Genomic DNA, 17,686 nt, shown 5'->3' with positions numbered 1-17,686 from the left:
GCATTGATTGTTTCTTCGATGGTTCAGTCGCCAAGCTTCGCTGCTCCGGTCGTGGCCATTCCTGCTTAGCTTTCGATGCCTCTTTCTGCTGACCATCTTTCAATGTCAGCATCTTTTCTGGGTTTTTCCCATTCATGTGTTCCAGGAGATCTTTAGTACTGGTCACCACTGAAGTCGTTGCTTTCTTCGACACTGAGGCTCTCTTGAAGGCCCGCAGATTGGTTTTACGTGACTCGGCCATATCTTTAGATGAGGCTGTCTCTCTTACTTCGTGTTTCCATGAGTCTTTGACCCCCCCCCTCCCAAGACCCCCGGCCCAAATCGTGCAGTGAGTGTGATGTTTGCTGGATTTGCATGGTATGAAGCGCTAGTCTCTGCTTCTCTCTAACCCTCAGCATTTTCGGTGTGAAGGCAGAGCAGGCGTTGCAGTCCTCACTTTGATGATATACCGGAAAGAACAGGTTAATGACCAGGTGATTGTCCTTCAGGGATCCACCCTCCCGACCACCCCCCCATCTGTTGATTTTCAGAAAATTCGAAAAAATCATCTCATCTACCCTCTCAATTGTCTGTGCAGGTTTTCAGACTTTTCATTCTCGAACCTTCGATCTTTGTGATTTTCCACAAATTTTCCTTTATTTTTCTTCCCAGTGTTGGAAATCTTTCGATGTGTGTCCAGACCCACCAGCAGAATAAAAAAAGAATATGAAGATGGTGACAAAAGGTGGGAGCTTGCGGAGAAAGAGCGATGACGTCACAGGGAACACCCAACAAACTCAAAACAAAGGAAGGACAAAAAAAGTTTGAGACAATTCTGGACCCCTACCACTAGATGGCGGAATAATGCACAACATGTCAATTCAGAAAAGATTTGCACTGCAAAACACATTTTATTTAGTTAGCAAACAAATAAAATATTTATTTTCAATGGGAGGGTTGGAGCTTTTCTAAATTCAATTGAAGCCACGCATCATCCATACGATATTCTGTTTGATGCACCTGCACTACTCCCACAAACCAGTCTGAGAATAGTCATTTATTTTTTAGCCTCCAATTTGAAATTTCTTGACATTTATAGTAGGGTTCAAAATTTTCAGTTGCACATTTAGCCACTTTATTTATATACACATTAATAATCTGTTAATTAGATAATTTTATAAGCAGTTACGGACCCCCTAAGGAAGCTTTGCAGACCCCCCCAGTGGTCCCCAGATCAGATTGGGAACCACTGCACTAGAGTATGTACTATACAAGCATCTTAGGTATTGATTTAGTGTTTTGTCCAGTATTTCTTTTCATTCAGGAACCCACTATTTAAGTTGTTCCTATCCCATCATTACAAATCATCCCTCTCTGGTGTCTGATGTTCCCATGATTCTGTAGTTCCCTGTTATTTGTTGAATCCTACTCACTATGTGCATTGCAGCAGTGGACACAATAAAAAAATCACTGGAGTGCCTAGTTCAGCTCTCTCCTCACACAACCAGCAAACCTGATCCTTACTTAACAAAACTAACCTTAAACACCCACAGTTTTAACAACTTGGTCTTCTCACTCTGTGTGCCTGTCAAGCACCTGCTCTATTTATAATCAATATACAGTTATTTAACATGCAAATATTAGCACCCTCTGCCAATCTCTGCTTGGTCAGTGATAAGCTCAGGGTATTTAAGTATTAAAACCAATACCACAAAGGACCAAACAGTATGAGGCCTGTGCATATGAATTCACACAGCAAGCTGAGCCTGATCTTACCTTGTAATCCGAGAAAAACTCCTTGTACCCTCCTTTGAGGATGTAAAGTTCAGGGTAGAACAGGCTTGGATACTCGTTCCTATCTCTATCTTCCTCTCTGAGAAAACGACACCTTGACAAAATGAAAAAAAAAGTAAAACACAACAGATCCTAAGACCTATTTAACAATGCATCCTACAGATGTCCTCACAAATCACTGCCCGCCACCCCCCCATCTTCCAGAAAGATCAACCAACCACTTCTCCAGCTAACTAGCTGAAACCACCCACTGATTTGTCCCAAGATCAAATATGGCATACCTAGACTAAACCTACCCATATACATAATAACTAGGAGATCACATAACACTTGATCAGGCTAACACCACCATTGCCCCAGTCACCCCAAAACACCCCCTTGCAAGTAAGCCTGCCCCTATGTATCAAGTAACTATATTATTTTGCCTAAACAGAATAATCCTACCAGGAAATTAATCATGTACACCTCCAACAAAAGTATCCCAATTGTTAATTCCAGGCATCGACAAGGATAGGCCCTAAAAACACCATTATCTCACTAATTAACAGCTTACTACCGGGCTTCACTATTGAACCTTACCTATCAATCTTCTGAACCTTTTCTTCCACTATCCAACCAAATTAATTACATTTCTTCCACCCACATTTACCTACACTTCCAGATACCCATCCAGTTAGTTTTCCCTTTACCCAAATAGACTAATCCAGTGGTTCCCAACCTTTTGACTTCTGTTGACCCCCACTTTAGCCTTACTGGAACCCAGGGACCCCCACTGAATAATTTTTTAAATCCAGGAAACCCCCCACCGAGTCATTACTGGGAGCCGGAGACCACTGTCTAAACACTGTTGATGATTTGAAATGCAGAATACACAAAAAATACAGAAACAAGCATTCATCAAACATACACAAATGATAACACGTTATTTATTTTGCAAGAAAGTATAAATAAATAAAAAATAATAAAAAAAAAATATATAATACTTTTGTTGAAATATTTATATATATATATATATATATATATATATATATATATATATATATATACATACAGGGAGTGCAGAATTATTAGGCAAATGAGTATTTTGACCACATCATCTTCTTTATGCATGTTGTCTTACTCCAAGCTGTATAGGCTCGAAAGCCTACTACCAATTAAGCATATTAGGTGATGTGCATCTCTGTAATGAGAAGGGGTGTGGTCTAATGACATCAACACCCTATATCAAGTGTGCATAATTATTAGGCAACTTCCTTTCCTTTGGCAAAATGGGTCAAAAGAAGGACTTGACAGGCTCAGAAAAGTCAAAAATAGTGAGATATCTTGCAGAGGGATGCAGCACTCTTAAAATTGCAAAGCTTCTGAAGCGTGATCATCGAACAATCAAGCGTTTCATTCAAAATAGTCAACAGGGTCGCAAGAAGCGTGTGGAAAAACCAAGGCGCAAAATAACTGCCCATGAACTGAGAAAAGTCAAGCGTGCAGCTGCCACGATGCCACTTGCCACCAGTTTGGCCATATTTCAGAGCTGCAACATCACTGGAGTGCCCAAAAGCACAAGGTGTGCAATACTCAGAGACATGGCCAAGGTAAGAAAGGCTGAAAGAGGACCACCACTGAACAAGACACACAAGCTGAAACGTCAAGACTGGGCCAAGAAATATCTCAAGACTGATTTTTCTAAGGTTTTATGGACTGATGAAATGAGAGTGAGTCTTGATGGGCCAGATGGATGGGCCCGTGGCTGGATTGGTAAAGGGCAGAGAGCTCCAGTCCGACTCAGACGCCAGCAAGGTGGAGGTGGAGTACTGGTTTGGGCTGGTATCATCAAAGATGAGCTTGTGGGGCCTTTTCGGGTTGAGGATGGAGTCAAGCTCAACTCCCAGTCCTACTGCCAGTTCCTGGAAGACACCTTCTTCAAGCAGTGGTACAGGAAGAAGTCTGCATCCTTCAAGAAAAACATGATTTTCATGCAGGACAATGCTCCATCACACGCGTCCAAGTACTCCACAGCGTGGCTGGCAAGAAAGGGTATAAAAGAAGGAAATCTAATGACATGGCCTCCTTGTTCACCTGATCTGAACCCCATTGAGAACCTGTGGTCCATCATCAAATGTGAGATTTACAAGGAGGGAAAACAGTACACCTCTCTGAACAGTGTCTGGGAGGCTGTGGTTGCTGCTTCACGCAATGTTGATGGTGAACAGATCAAAACACTGACAGAATCCATGGATGGCAGGCTTTTGAGTGTCCTTGCAAAGAAAGGTGGCTATATTGGTCACTGATTTGTTTTTGTTTTGTTTTTGAATGTCAGAAATGTATATTTGTGAATGTTGAGATGTTATATTGGTTTCACTGGTAATAATAAATAATTGAAATGGGTATATATATTTTTTTTGTTAAGTTGCCTAATAATTATGCACAGTAATAGTCACCTGCACACACAGATATCCCCCTAACATAGCTAAAACTAAAAACAAACTAAAAACTACTTCCAAAAATATTCAGCTTTGATATTAATGAGTTTTTTGGGTTCATTGAGAACATGGTTGTTGTTCAATAATAAAATTAATCCTCAAAAATACAACTTGCCTAATAATTCTGCACTCCCTGTATATATATATATATATATATATATATATATATATATATATATATATATATATATATATATATATATATATATATATATAAAATTAATAGGAAGGTTGGAGTTTCCCTAAATTCAATTGAAGCCACACATTTATACTATATTCTGTTTCATGCACCTACATTGCTCCCACAAATCAATGTGATGAGACCAATTTAATTTTTAGTCTCCAATTTCAAACTCCTTGACATTTACAATACGCTTTGAAATTTTCAATTGTACTTTTAGCCACTTTATTTAAATATGCTTTATTAATCGGTTAGTATTTTAATTTCTAAGAAGTTGCAGATCCCCTGAGGAGGCTTCCCGGACCCCCATGGAACCCCCCTGGCCACAGGTTGGGAACCACTGGACTAATCCATATTCTTTTCAGATAAACAAAACACACCCCTACTTAATTGACCAAGCTAAACTAATCCATGCACATTTAACCTAGCAAAGCTCACAACTGAGCCAAACATATGCTCCAAGAAATAGACTTCCATTGACCCAACTAAACTAATTAGGTTTCTATTAACCAAACTACAGAAGCCATCACTCCTTTACCACAAAAGATTAATCTCACATTCTGTAATCCAAATTATCTTAACCTCGGATTCTTTGAACTCCTATGACTAAATGCACTACCTCAGACCAAGGAGGCAAACATTTGCTCCCCTTTTCCAAAAAGACCAATTTGTACTTCCTAAATTAGCTTCCTCCACACATAGAGTAACCTGTATTCCTTCACTCACAAATTTGCACTCCCTTGATCAAACAAAATAAACAAGTTACTTACTTTCATTAACTCTTTCTGGTGGATCTAGAAAATCTTCAGCAGTAACCCTGCGGCCCGGTAGGTGACACTGTGCAGCGATGAGCCGATGTCTTCCGTCTCTAGACATCATTTTCTGAGCCGCATATAAGAGCCACTCAATGTCAATTGCTTTCTAAGCTGTCTGCGCCCTAGATGCAGAGTGGCTGTGACCAGTGTGCAGATCTCTAAACTTGGGACCTTTTTTTGGTGGAAAAGAGTCAGTTATAGAATGGGAGAGGGGTTGGGGCGGTTGGTGAAGAATCTGCAGTTAGGGTATTCACCAGATAGAACATTACCAAAGGTGAAGCAACTTGTTCTTCTGAGGTATACCTTTAACCACAGACATCCCACCTTTTGAAAGGATACCAAAGCAGTACCAAGTAAACTGCCTCAAACCTGAAAGTCCAGTAAAACGGAACAGGCAAAGAGCCCCTCACGACCGGCTTGGATGTCGAGGCAGTAGAGCTTCATAAATATATACATCAACACCACGTAGCAGCCTGGCAAATATCCAGAACCATTTCTCCACATGCCAAATCAGTAGTAGTAGCCTTGGCTCTGGTGAAATAAGCCTGTAACCCTTCTGGGAGCTGGTTCTTCCCCAGTGCACAACAAATTTTGATACAAAGCATGATCCAAGGAAAGAGAGTTCTCTTCTGCCATGCCTTGCCCACTTTTCACTCCAGTGAATCCTATGAAGAGCTGATCTTGCAGCAGATGGAGTTTTATAACGATTGAAGCTAAAGCGGAGGGCTCTTTTAGGACCCCACCGATTGCTCCACCTTTTCCCTCTTGGGAGAAAAGGTTCCAAGTACACCGCACGGGCAATGTTTTGCAAGACGTGAAAAGGAGTCACCACTTTTGGAAGAAAGGAGTTCCTGGGCCTCAGGACCAATTTATTCGGAAAAAATATAACAAATAATTTACAATAGGTGACTGAGTCAACAAGAATCACTGCACATATCCACTGTCCCCTATGGTACCAACAACAAAAGTGATTCTAAAGGCTGAAGTGAGTGCAGGAGTACTAGAAAACAGTCCGCATATACTCCTTAAGAGGAAAATTCTGGTTTACCAAATTTTAAATTATTTTTTACCCAGCACTCAAATTGATGCCAAAATTATGCAATCATTTTGTGAATCACAGTCCATTTGGTGTCACAATGCTTCCAATTTCAAATATTACATCTTATATTTGAACAACTGGATTTTAAAAGATTTGAAAATAAAGAACGGATCCTTTTTGTATCTTGAACTACACTATTTTCTTCAAATATATGATGTAAGAATTTAAACTGGATGTGTTGGGACACCAAATGGACTGTGATTAAGGAAATGATTGTATAGTTTTGCGATAAGTTCCAAAGCTGAGTAAAAAGAATTGAAATATTGTCCGGAAAGAAAGTCATGTGTAGCAGATTGATAGACTTTCAGCTCTCTCTCTCAGGCCATTCTTATGTTATGGTGAGGAGAAAAACTGTCTGAAAGGTGAGAAGCTGTACTGGACTGCTGCAGAAAAGATTAAAGGGCTTGCACATGATTAATGTAAGGACTAGATTCAGATCCCACTTAGATGTAATGAAAGGAGTAGGCTGAAATGTAGGTTGCAAACTGTGGGGAAAGACCCTTTTTGCAGGATCACTCCCCCCCCTTTTTTTTTTTTACTAGATTTAGTGCTGATTTACTGAATATAAACACAGGGGGGGGGGTGATGTCCAGCAAGCAGTGTATGTGGTCTGACCCCTAAAGAATATGTGCAATTAGCTAATATGTAATAGCCATATCTAACTTACCTACAAGTCCTTGCTGTATGTTGCTCTGTGTACCCAGGACCTGCAAGTTAAATGCCACTAGTGGACTAGACACACCTCAGGCGTGCTGCCAGAGCTATGACCAAAAGAAAAAAAGATTGCCATTTGGATTTTGGCAGAGCAAGAGACTGTGGGATTGTTTAGGGACAACACCCCAGGAAATGATGTCAAAGTGAGTAACGTTGCCCTGGTAACTTTGTTACGGTCTCACTCCCACCCACAAAACTATTGCTCAACATAAAACTGGCACCCCTGGCTACCTTCCTCAGAACACTGCTGGACCTGAGCCTGCTGTTTTACCTGTGGAAAGAAACTCCAAGGGCTGGACTTGCTCCCACTTGAACCCAGGAGAGAAGAGTGGACTGAAATGGCTAGTTGGCTAGTCTCCTGTTAAGGTCCACGAACACAAAAATTGCAGAAAGCTTCCAACAAAGGAGCCAAGAGGAACAGTTCCAACTAGCTTTGCCCTGGACCTTGCAAGTGGCTTCTTGGTCCTAGTACACCAAGTGGTGACCAAAGGATCCTGGGCCTTTGGTTGGGTCTACTGTCTCCTCATCAAGATATCAAAGTGGTCATTTAGAAACTTTTTTCTGAACTATTTCCTAAAAGAACCAAAGGCTACCATGGGGCCGCCACCGTACTGTAGCTGTTGTCGCATTGATGGTTGAATTTAACATTCTTGTTTGCCCCAATGAAAGCAACTAGACTTCCAGAAAAGTTTCTAAATCCCAAAGGAAAAGATTTCACCAAGACCAACGCTGAGCAGCAGACCACCGTTATCAAGCCTTTCTTTAGCTCAACTGGCCAATTAGGAAATTCCTCCAGAAAAAAGACTAAGTTAGAAGGTAGGAGCTTTTCACAGGAACAAACCTGGCCCTTATAGCCAATCCGCTCTATATCACAGTTAGCCTTAAATTCTCAATTTGACTAGTGCGACCAGAAACATGCAGCTGGCACTTAGCACTATTTTGGTGTTAGAAAACCCAAACTCTTAAAAATCGTATGTTTGTTTTTCCTGGTCCGATTTTTGTAATTTTGGTGTCTATCTTGTTTATTAAAATGTATCCTATTTTTTAAAAAAAAAATGATATATTTTTTTTTTTTATTTGTTGCGTTTTCAACGTATTAGTGGTTTGTTACTAATAAATGCTTTACAATGGTTTCCTTTGAGTGACACCTGACTGCTCTGTCTCACAGCTACCCAGGTATAAGCTATGGTTTAAATTAATTTAATTGGATCCAACACAGAATGGTGACATTACTACTTAGTAAGGTCTCCCAACTACTCCAACTAAACGTTCACTTTCTCACTCAAATCTTTTAATAAATGCATCACAACAGGTGATTTAAATAAAGAGGGCTGATATTGCAGGCGCAAAAAGGGCAGATAAATAACCATTAACTCTGCCCAAGGCAAGTTTCTGCTGAGAAAAGGACAACACAAAGCTTCGGAGCATTTGGCCTGAAGTGAGTCAATGTGCAGAGTACCGCAAGAAGCCACAAATTTCTTCCCAACGGCAGGCATCTTCAGACTTAGGGGAGGGACACCTAGTTGGCAAAATGACATCAACAATCTTGGGATGAAGGTCGAATGCAGTCAACTGCCACTGCTCAATCTCAAGCATGGAGGTGAAGATTACCTAGGATGAGAGACCCTGCCCTTGTGAAAAAAGATACTCCTGAACCTGCAGCCTGATCGGAGGATGAATTCTTATGCCCAGGGGGTTCCAGGTGCCACACTCTTATGGCCCAATTCTGTCCCACTAGGATGACTTGGGCCTAGTTCTAGAACTTCAGAACAGCAGAGGTAACGGCAGAAAGGCGGACGCGAGTCATGAGCCCCATTCTAGGTATAAAGCATCTCTGACAGAAAGCCATTTGGGAAACCAATTTGCATATAATTGCTGATGTTCCAAGTTCTCAGCAGTAGCGAAAAAATAGAGCCTAGGTTTGCCATATTCTTGGAAGAGACCTTGTGTCACCTCTGGGTGCAACTGCCATTTTTGAGCCCCTAGGCATCGACAGATGATTTCATCCATCCTGGCATTTAGAGATCCCACCAGATGATATACCACTGGGAAAATCTCCTGTGTTCCAGCCACTTACAGAGGCACACTTCAAGGGGAAGGTCTAGAAGGAATAGTGCTACCTCACCTAGGGTCCACAAACCCTCTTGCCCTGCTTACTGCCATACCATGTGGCAGTGTTATTGTACAACACCACTTGCACTAGCCCCCCAAACCCCCTTTGATAGATGGTAGGAAGGCTTTCAACACCATGTGGATGGCTCACAATGCAGAGAGAGTGATGTGGAGTTGAGGGTCTGCTGTTGACCAAATGCCTTGGATCTCCACCTCTCCCCGGTGGCCTCCTCAACCCAGAAGTGATGCATCGGTCACCACTTTTAGCTCTGGGTGGGGTCTGACATTCTCCAAGCAGTCCAGCAGCCACTACTGCAAGTCATTTGCAATCTCCTCCAAAATCTGGACATGGTCATATATTGCCCAGTGCGACTTCACATACTACTGCAGAGTATGCATATACCACCTGGTGTGCTTGACCAACAGTATACAAGAGGCTATCAGTCCCAGCAGCCTCAGAGCCATCCTCACTGCGATCAAGGGCAGGCTGTAACATTAGAATCATAGCCCAAATGTCCTGGTCTATCCAGTTCATGAGGAAGGCACAAAACTGCATCATGTCCAGAATAGCTCCGGCAAAAGGGAGCATCTGTGAAGCAGTCATGTGTCTTTTCAGCACGTTGATAGTGAACTCCAAAGATGTGAAAAGGTTCACCAGACAGGAGGTCCATAACTCTGCGGGACAACTTTTTGGACCCACTTGTCCGATGTGATGGTTTGCCACTCTAGGAGAAAATGTTGGATCCCTCCTTTGGCATGGTGGCTGTATGCTTTCAAGAACCCACCACAGAGGTTTTGGAGCTGCTGAAGTTGGTTGGTCAGAGGAATAGGCTGAATGCTTCCCCTGTTTGTGGGCACTGTGGCCTCAGCCATGAAAAGGCTCCCAGGCTGGCTGCAGAGTTGGGTGCTGGCAGTAATGAAAAAATTAATCACAGCCATGGAGAAGGTGGAACTATTGGTGGACCTGAAAAGCAGGGACAAACAGGTCCAAGGAACACACTAATCTTTAAAGCACTTGACAGCAAAGTTTGGCTCTAGCCTTTTGACGAGAGGGCATTGCTGGGCATGTCCATCAGGACTCATGGATGCTTGTACCACCACATTTTCCAAAGTCAGGTATTATGTTAGGTGAGCAGGGTAGTGGCACCATGCTACCTGCGTGTTTACTCTGGATACAGGACAATGCTTCACCCATGTCCTTGTGAGGGCCTAATTGAAAGGTAGGGGCTCAGCCATACTGGGACAAGGCTGCAAAAGAAAGGGGGTGGTTGGGGAGACGCAGTGGGGGGGTAGAAGAGTATGTGGTGGGGGAGAGACGGGGAGGGGGAAAAATCTGAAGATGGCGACCACACAAACAAGCTTCTGGGGCAGGTGTCTGATGTCACGGGGAAGGTCCTGGAACACCACCAAATGGTACACACAGGATTTATGCTGCAAAACATTGGTTTTCACTCCATATTGCGGAACGTCTGCTGCCCTCTGTATCACTACTGCAAAGGAGGCACTTTCTTCATTAGCCAGTTCAGGCAGAGATATAAGGCCAGTATCTGGAGAAGTATTAGGTCCACTGGCATCTTGCAGATCATTATAAAAGTTGTCATAAATATAGGGCAGAGTAAATTCATCCCCTTCAGCATAACCATTGCTATCCGAGTCTATGCACAAAAAATAAAATGGATAATCTGGAGTCTTCTTTGAGGCAAGGCCAACATATCCAAGTCCGATGGGCTGACCTAAGGCTGTAGCTTTGTGGGATTGGACATGGAATTGGTTGAAGTTGAAGCAGAGTCAGCTCGGAGTAAGCGAGGACTATCGGTTAAGCTTCATCATCTGGCATCAACATCAGCATTGATGCGCCAAAGTCTGGAATGGGCTGTAGCGCCTAGACCAATGTCAGCACCAAAGCCACTGCGGGCTCATAATTGATGCAGAGGTATCAGCAGGTGCAGAGGTTGGACCAGCCAGCAGAGTTCCATTCAGGGAGCTGTAGTGTACCGAAGAGACAGCACAGATTCCTGGAAATCATAGAATTGCTGCTGCATTGCTGAGGGAACCAAAAAAGTCAGGTTGCCCTGGGACAAGAGTCGGAATCTGCTCCGAAAGAGACTTCAGGAGCACAACCTAGAGCCATGCTCACACCCTCTTGGGAGTTTGAGACTGGCAGGAAGGTGTAGACTTGCTTGGACGTCTTGTTCTTTTTTTTTTGACTTATCCAAGGATTTGAATCAGGACGAAGACCTACCAGAGTGGTAACTTCTCTGCTTGGATTTTTCCAGTACTTTGTGACATACAGCTTTGTCTCATGATCCTGAACGGCCTTCAGATTCATCCAGGCACCATCGCTACTAATTTTGGTGTTGTGTTACAACCCCATGCAGCCAAGGCAACTTTAATAAGGAAAGCCATCAAATATGTGGTTGCCACAGTTCCCTAAAAAGTTTAAACCTTGTAGCTTGAGGGGTGACTTGTATGCATACTCTTATCGCAAGATAAAATGTGTAGGAACAGTCTTGTGAAGAGCCAAGGGCCAGATCCAAGCCTAGCAGGGAGGGAAGAAAGGAACGGCTTTGGTGAGCAAGGGTGGTGTTTATATGCAGCTGCACGTCACTTCCAGAGTATAACAAAGTTGCTGCGAATCTGCACAATGCCACCTACCAGCACACACGGGTACTTCGTAAGATTTTTGGGATTCACACTGACACCTGGGGAATATTCAAAAGGTGAGGAATCTGGGGTTCCATCCATCAGAATAACCCACTTCCTACTCACCAAACGACTTCCAAGTTACCATTAACTAACCAACCTGTATTTCAACCCAAATCCCTAACCCCAACAGAGGTCACATATTTAGAATGACAACACCCCTCCCACCCCACCCCACACCCCAAACTAAGTTATATAAACCCAAGCTACTTTCATCCAGCCACACAAATCCACTCAGCCCACCTACATATACTCAAAACTCCCAAGACCAACCAGACAAACAAGCAACTGCAACCCAACTATACTACTTCACACTCCTCTTATCCATTTGGACTACTCACTTTACCTACTCACTATAATCCACGCTCCCCCACTAAACTGCAACAGTTCATGTTATTTTTACTTAGTTATAACTGCATTTTCACTTTGTCTCAACTAGATTAAATGATTTTCCTCCTACTCAGCTAGACAAAACCAAGCTCCCCTAACACAACTGAATTAAACCATGTCCTCTTGGACTAACCTTAACAGCCCACAGTGAAAAACACCAACCCATGATGCTTCACGCTACCTAGACTACCCCATAGTTCTTCACCCCACAAAACAATTACAGACGCTCTTTCAACTTCTTAGGCACACCCTAAAGCCACATTCAGACCACACATCTAGATTTATCTACATTTCCTTCAACTAATCACTAATCCTGTTAACCTATGCTACTTTAACAGTTTCACTGCAAGATTATATGCGTTGCTATGCATTTTATGATACTCATAGATTATAAGGACCGTAAAAGGATTAAATTCCAAACTAACCAATCCCTAAAACTAACCAGAAGTCCTCTACCCAGAAGGATTAAGGCACTCTTCCTCCATGCAACTACATATATTTCTTCAAATAAACATTTCACAGATAGAGTAAAAGATTAGACCAACTCATGCTCCCCAAAGTCCAACTAGGTTCCTTCATTGAACTGAAATGAACTCAAACTCCTTTCACTAAACAAAACAAACAAAAGATGCTTTGAGTCAATTAGATTAACCTAGGCTTAAACACAGCTAGACTGCCTTTGGTCCTTAGGCACAGTTAAACTAATCTATACTTTAGAATTTTATGACTTTACCCAACCATTCAAGACTCAGACCCAACTGTCATCTTGTGCCAAAAAACAGTTCTCGTACTCGATAAGTAACAGTGGCGGAAAAAAGGATTATTAACCTTTATCCCCTGCCTTTCCTACAATTAACTATACCACAACCAAAAGCTGACCATTTATCACTAAAGTTCCATCTCATAACAGGGAGGTTCCTTATCTCCAACCAGCAGGTCACCCAACTCTGTTTGACCTCACCACCACCACCCGCCATGTCCTCAGCAGTGTAGTTCAATTCTCAATCCTTCCTTTACCCACCAGACTTACAGCGAGTATCTTATCACCCTCCAGCGCTGTAGTACAGAATTTACTATGGCCAAGAATGGGGCCAGTGGCCCTCCGGCTTCAAAGAATGCTCTATTGTCTCTCTCCATTAAGTCTCACCCTGCAGCACTCTGATTAAGCACTCACATTCTGGGGCCTCTTTCAGAAGAGAATTCGCAATGAAACAACAGGATAATGCGTTTTTCTGCCACAGATGGGACGAGAGGCTCCTTCAGAAACAAGTCCACAACATCTTCTTGTCTGTGAATGTTGACTGCTCCCTAGGATGGTCAGAAAACAAGATGTTTCAAAACAATTCCCAGATATTACTATCAAGACATGTACTTAATAAGAGCCAAGGAAATAAACTCAAGAACTAACCCCTTTCTCTTCTAGGTACCTGGAAACCACCTATTAATGAGATCACTTTTGATAAAGGGACAATCAAAACAGTTTGAGGAATAAGCTTGGCTGAGTTTAGAGATCTTTTACAATATCACATTTGTGACCATGGATCAGTTCAGGGAACTGGGTGGTATCTTGTAGATGGACATATTGTATTATTACAAGCTTTAGTTGGCCCAGTGCAGCTTCTATACTAGCTCCCAACAGACACATTGATTTCCAAGTTAATGTAATACAATTTCACCTCAGACATCTGTCACACATCTCCAGTAATCATGCACCAAAGGTATCAGAGGCCCCTCGAAACACAAACGCACCAGAGGAAGGTGGAAAAAAAAAAGTCTTATGCTCGCTATGAGCATCTGGTGATTGTAAGGGTCGCTATGAATGAGTGAGATTAACTTTTGCTCTCAAATATCTGTATAGAAACGGCTAGCTTCCGATAAAGCTATTACACTTCTGTGATCCTGCACATTCATCTAATAGCAGTGAGTCTGACTGAGTGCAGGGGCTGGTGTCTTCTCCATATTTTACATATGTCTGATCCATGGCTTCTGGGTTAAAGTGGCAACCTTAAAAGACAGCGGATGAAGATGGGTTCCTGCTATTTGTGGCAACATCTGGGATGCTCTGACAATGTCCAACTCAATTAAGAAAATAAGAGATAATGGTTTCTAGGCAGTCCCCAGAAAACGCTGGGATAGGTGTAGGTTTCAAGACATTATTTACAAGTGATCTACAAAGCTTGAGTATTTAAGAAAGAACAAATCCAGGCACAAATAGACTTTAGTATGGTTATCTATGTTTACTCTACTGGAACATATTTACCTTCCTGTTCAACAACTCTGGAACAAACACCAAACCGACGTCTCAAATTGTGATTCGGATGCCATAAATCCCCCACACTGCTCTAACAGGATGCGTTAATCTTCAGCATGTGATTACACTGTTTGTAATGCGTATTACATTCTGCACACAAAGCAAACTTTGAATTATGTTGACCTTTTATTTATGATTAAATGAACAAGTAACTTTCCTTCGGTAACGCCTTATCTGGTAGAGACAGGATCTAGCAGCAGACTCCTTAACTTGGAATTCTTCCCCAGGCGCCAGACTGGATCTGGAATTTTGTTCTAGCAGTACCTCTCCGTGTTGGAAGAGGGTGTCATGAGACTACATGGTGACGTCGTCCACCGGATGAGACATCTATGGAGTCCCTATAATCCCCTCTCTGACTTCAGTTTCTTCTAAGACTATTTTGAGCGCCAAAAACGCAGAGCCACTTATAGAAACTGCCTATGAAAACAGTGTGCCAAAAAAGAGACATCTTTGTCAATTAATTACAAACTCCCAATGAAGGCATCTCAATGCCAAGAACAAGATCTTTGGGAGAAGAAGAAAAAAAACTGTTTGCAGAGCTTCCCCTGTAAGGGGAGTCCCTGTACTTAGAAATCAGTTCGCAGAGCGAGGAGGAAGGGTGGATCAGATAAGGTGTTACCAAAGGTAAATAATTTGTTCATCTGATAGACACTTCTAACCGTAGATTCCTTACCTTAGAATTAGATATCAAATAATACCATCCCGGAGGAGGGTCTGCAGACCAATTTCAGACAGGTAAGTCTGGCAGGATCAAATGGGCAACAGCCATCACAGCGGACCCGACTCTCAAGACAGTAATATTTGGTAAACATGTGCAGGTCAGGCCACGTTGCTGCCCGGCAGACATAAACGACCGGAACTCTGCATTACAGTGCAATGGTAGTGCCTCCAGCTCTGGTAGAATGAGCATGCAGGCCCTCAGGGGGTTGCTTCGTGACTAATGTGTAGCAGATTTCAATGCAGATCATGACTGATCCTACTAAAAGTCCCTGACTAGCACAAACTGGTCTAAAATATAGAGATTTCTTAGGAATTTAGGTGAGCAAGAATATGCTACACCATAAGAACAGTAGGTAGGACCACAGTCAAGTAAAGTTATAAAGGCACTGAAAAGCATGGAAATAGTGTTACCCATGGCAGAGTAAGAAAAATGATTCGGAAGACAGACAATAAGAATATAACTTCTTGCTCATATGGTGGGTTCTGAACCCATATACAGCCAGTACTTGTGTGACCAGAGTCAACAGGCAATGTCACTGAGCTATAGCTGTTTGCAGTAGAAAAGTATAAAGCCATTATATCAGCTATGGACAGAAACTGTACTGCAATGATGTCATAAATATATGTGAAGACCTAGCTGAGTAATCAGCAAGAAAGTACGAATATATAAGAGGATGGTAAATGTGGAGGATATCACACACCCAAGTAAAGGTTGCCGAAGCCTTTAAAACAATGCCAGTTGACTGAGTAGTCCACAATCAGGGTGCCGATATCAGAAGCTTAAAAGAAGGCAGCAGGTGCGGAAAAAAACTTGAATAAAAAAAAAAAAAAAACATGGCCACGACTTGGAAGATCAAAGTGAAACACATGGAAGGCCTAGAACAGGTATTCAGCATCAACACAAAATGGTAAGAGATATCAGACAGAAGAGGACCTGCCTGAAGTACGAACGAATGGTGACGTACAGAACAAAGGCAAAATGCATAGTCCACCAGGGACAAAACCCCACAAAGTGGAAGTCCGTAAATTAAATACAACGTAGTAAAAACTGAATCAACAGGAGTTGCAACCTATAGAAAAGCAACAATTGTGGATTACAGGAAGTAATGTTCCTATAGGAAATAAGAGACTTGAAAATCACTGGATGGTATAAGACAAGGACACCTATCACCTTCATCATACATAATGTATATGGGCATCTTCCGAAGGAAGTAAGGCACACAGCAGGAGGGGAACAGTCCCTCATGAAGTAAGAAAACCTAACAATAACGCAGAAGCATTGCAACTATCCCCAGAGGGCTAGAAATGATATGTCAACCTGTAGAATAGAGTGAAAGGAACCAACCAGGGAAACCGTGTCCGAAGGGAGTAACCAATCCCCATTGCGAATTAGTCCCAAGAAAGCCGGAACCATAATGTTCAGGAACAAAAACATGTAACCTTCCTTGACCGGTAATCAAATTTGGGCCACGGCAGGGAGAGCACAGAATCCTAACTACTAGATCACTAGGGAGTGTTGCATAAACTACCAGATATCCATCGTAAGATGAAAGATAGCCATTAACACAGAAGATGGCGACATGACTGTGCCTTAAGATTAAATATGTAGAAATCTTGAGGCCCTGGGTGGTGTGAGGACTCTTGAATAAGGGGTGCCTGTAGCAGCAAAGGTACAGGACCCACGACTTTGCCTCTAAGCGATAAGCAAGTATAATCTCCTTGCAGTGAAGAGTCAGTAAGACAATAAGACCGGCAACTCAAGAGAAAAGTGCCTTACAGACTAGGAATGTTGGCAAGATGTTACAAACAAGGAAGACCAGCAGGATACAAGAATGAAGGAGAAAGAACACCAGAAGGAATGTGAACCTGTGTACCACTGGTGCCGGAGAGACCAACAGCAAGGGCCCATCCTGCCTAGGAACAGCTCGCTAAAGAAGTGCAAGGACACCTGGATGCTGAATGATGTCACCACTTGTCCACTTCTTTGCATGGGAAAGAAGTATCTCTGGAGAAGTAGAACTCCTCTAGAAAAACCAGAAGTATTGCTACAAAGAGTAAAGCAAGAAGAACCTAGAGTTGCACTGTAAATAGGCTCTTGGGCAAAGTGGTGAGCAGTCTTCAGAGAAAACCCCTGTTCCATCAGGTGTTAAACCCACCTAAGGGACACAGAAAATAGCTCCCAGATAGTGGGAGCGAAAATCTGTCGTCCTCATGCCTTAATAAAGAATAGTAATACCTGCACAAAGCAGGAAGACCGCACTGGGTGCCACCAGAATGTGGAATGGTGCAGATGAAGCACAACACATCAGGAAGTATAGGACTCCACTCTGGTATGTGCCATTTACATAAAGAATCAAAGATAAGCACCCCCTTACCACCCAAGAAAGTGGG

The 17,686-nt window shown here is 42.5% G+C and overlaps 1 protein-coding gene across 11 annotated transcripts in view; it reads right to left on the bottom strand.

Moving 5' to 3' along the window:
- Positions 1-17,686, bottom strand: part of CDC25C (cell division cycle 25C) — a 251,333-nt gene that overhangs the window by 26,486 nt on the left and 207,161 nt on the right. For all 11 annotated transcript variants that reach the window (XM_069244444.1, XM_069244443.1, XM_069244449.1 and 8 more), the window contains 2 exons: positions 13,439-13,572; positions 1,756-1,867 (listed from right to left, as the gene is read on the bottom strand). In XM_069244444.1, coding sequence (XP_069100545.1) covers positions 1,756-1,867; positions 13,439-13,572 — 246 coding nt within the window. The remainder of the gene's footprint in view (positions 1-1,755; positions 1,868-13,438; positions 13,573-17,686) is intronic.

This window comes from Pleurodeles waltl, chromosome 7 (assembly GCF_031143425.1).
Source record: "Pleurodeles waltl isolate 20211129_DDA chromosome 7, aPleWal1.hap1.20221129, whole genome shotgun sequence".
NCBI lineage: Eukaryota > Metazoa > Chordata > Amphibia > Caudata > Salamandridae > Pleurodeles > Pleurodeles waltl.
Note: the sequence above shows the minus strand (reverse complement) of the source record. Positions and strands in the feature narration are given on the sequence as shown.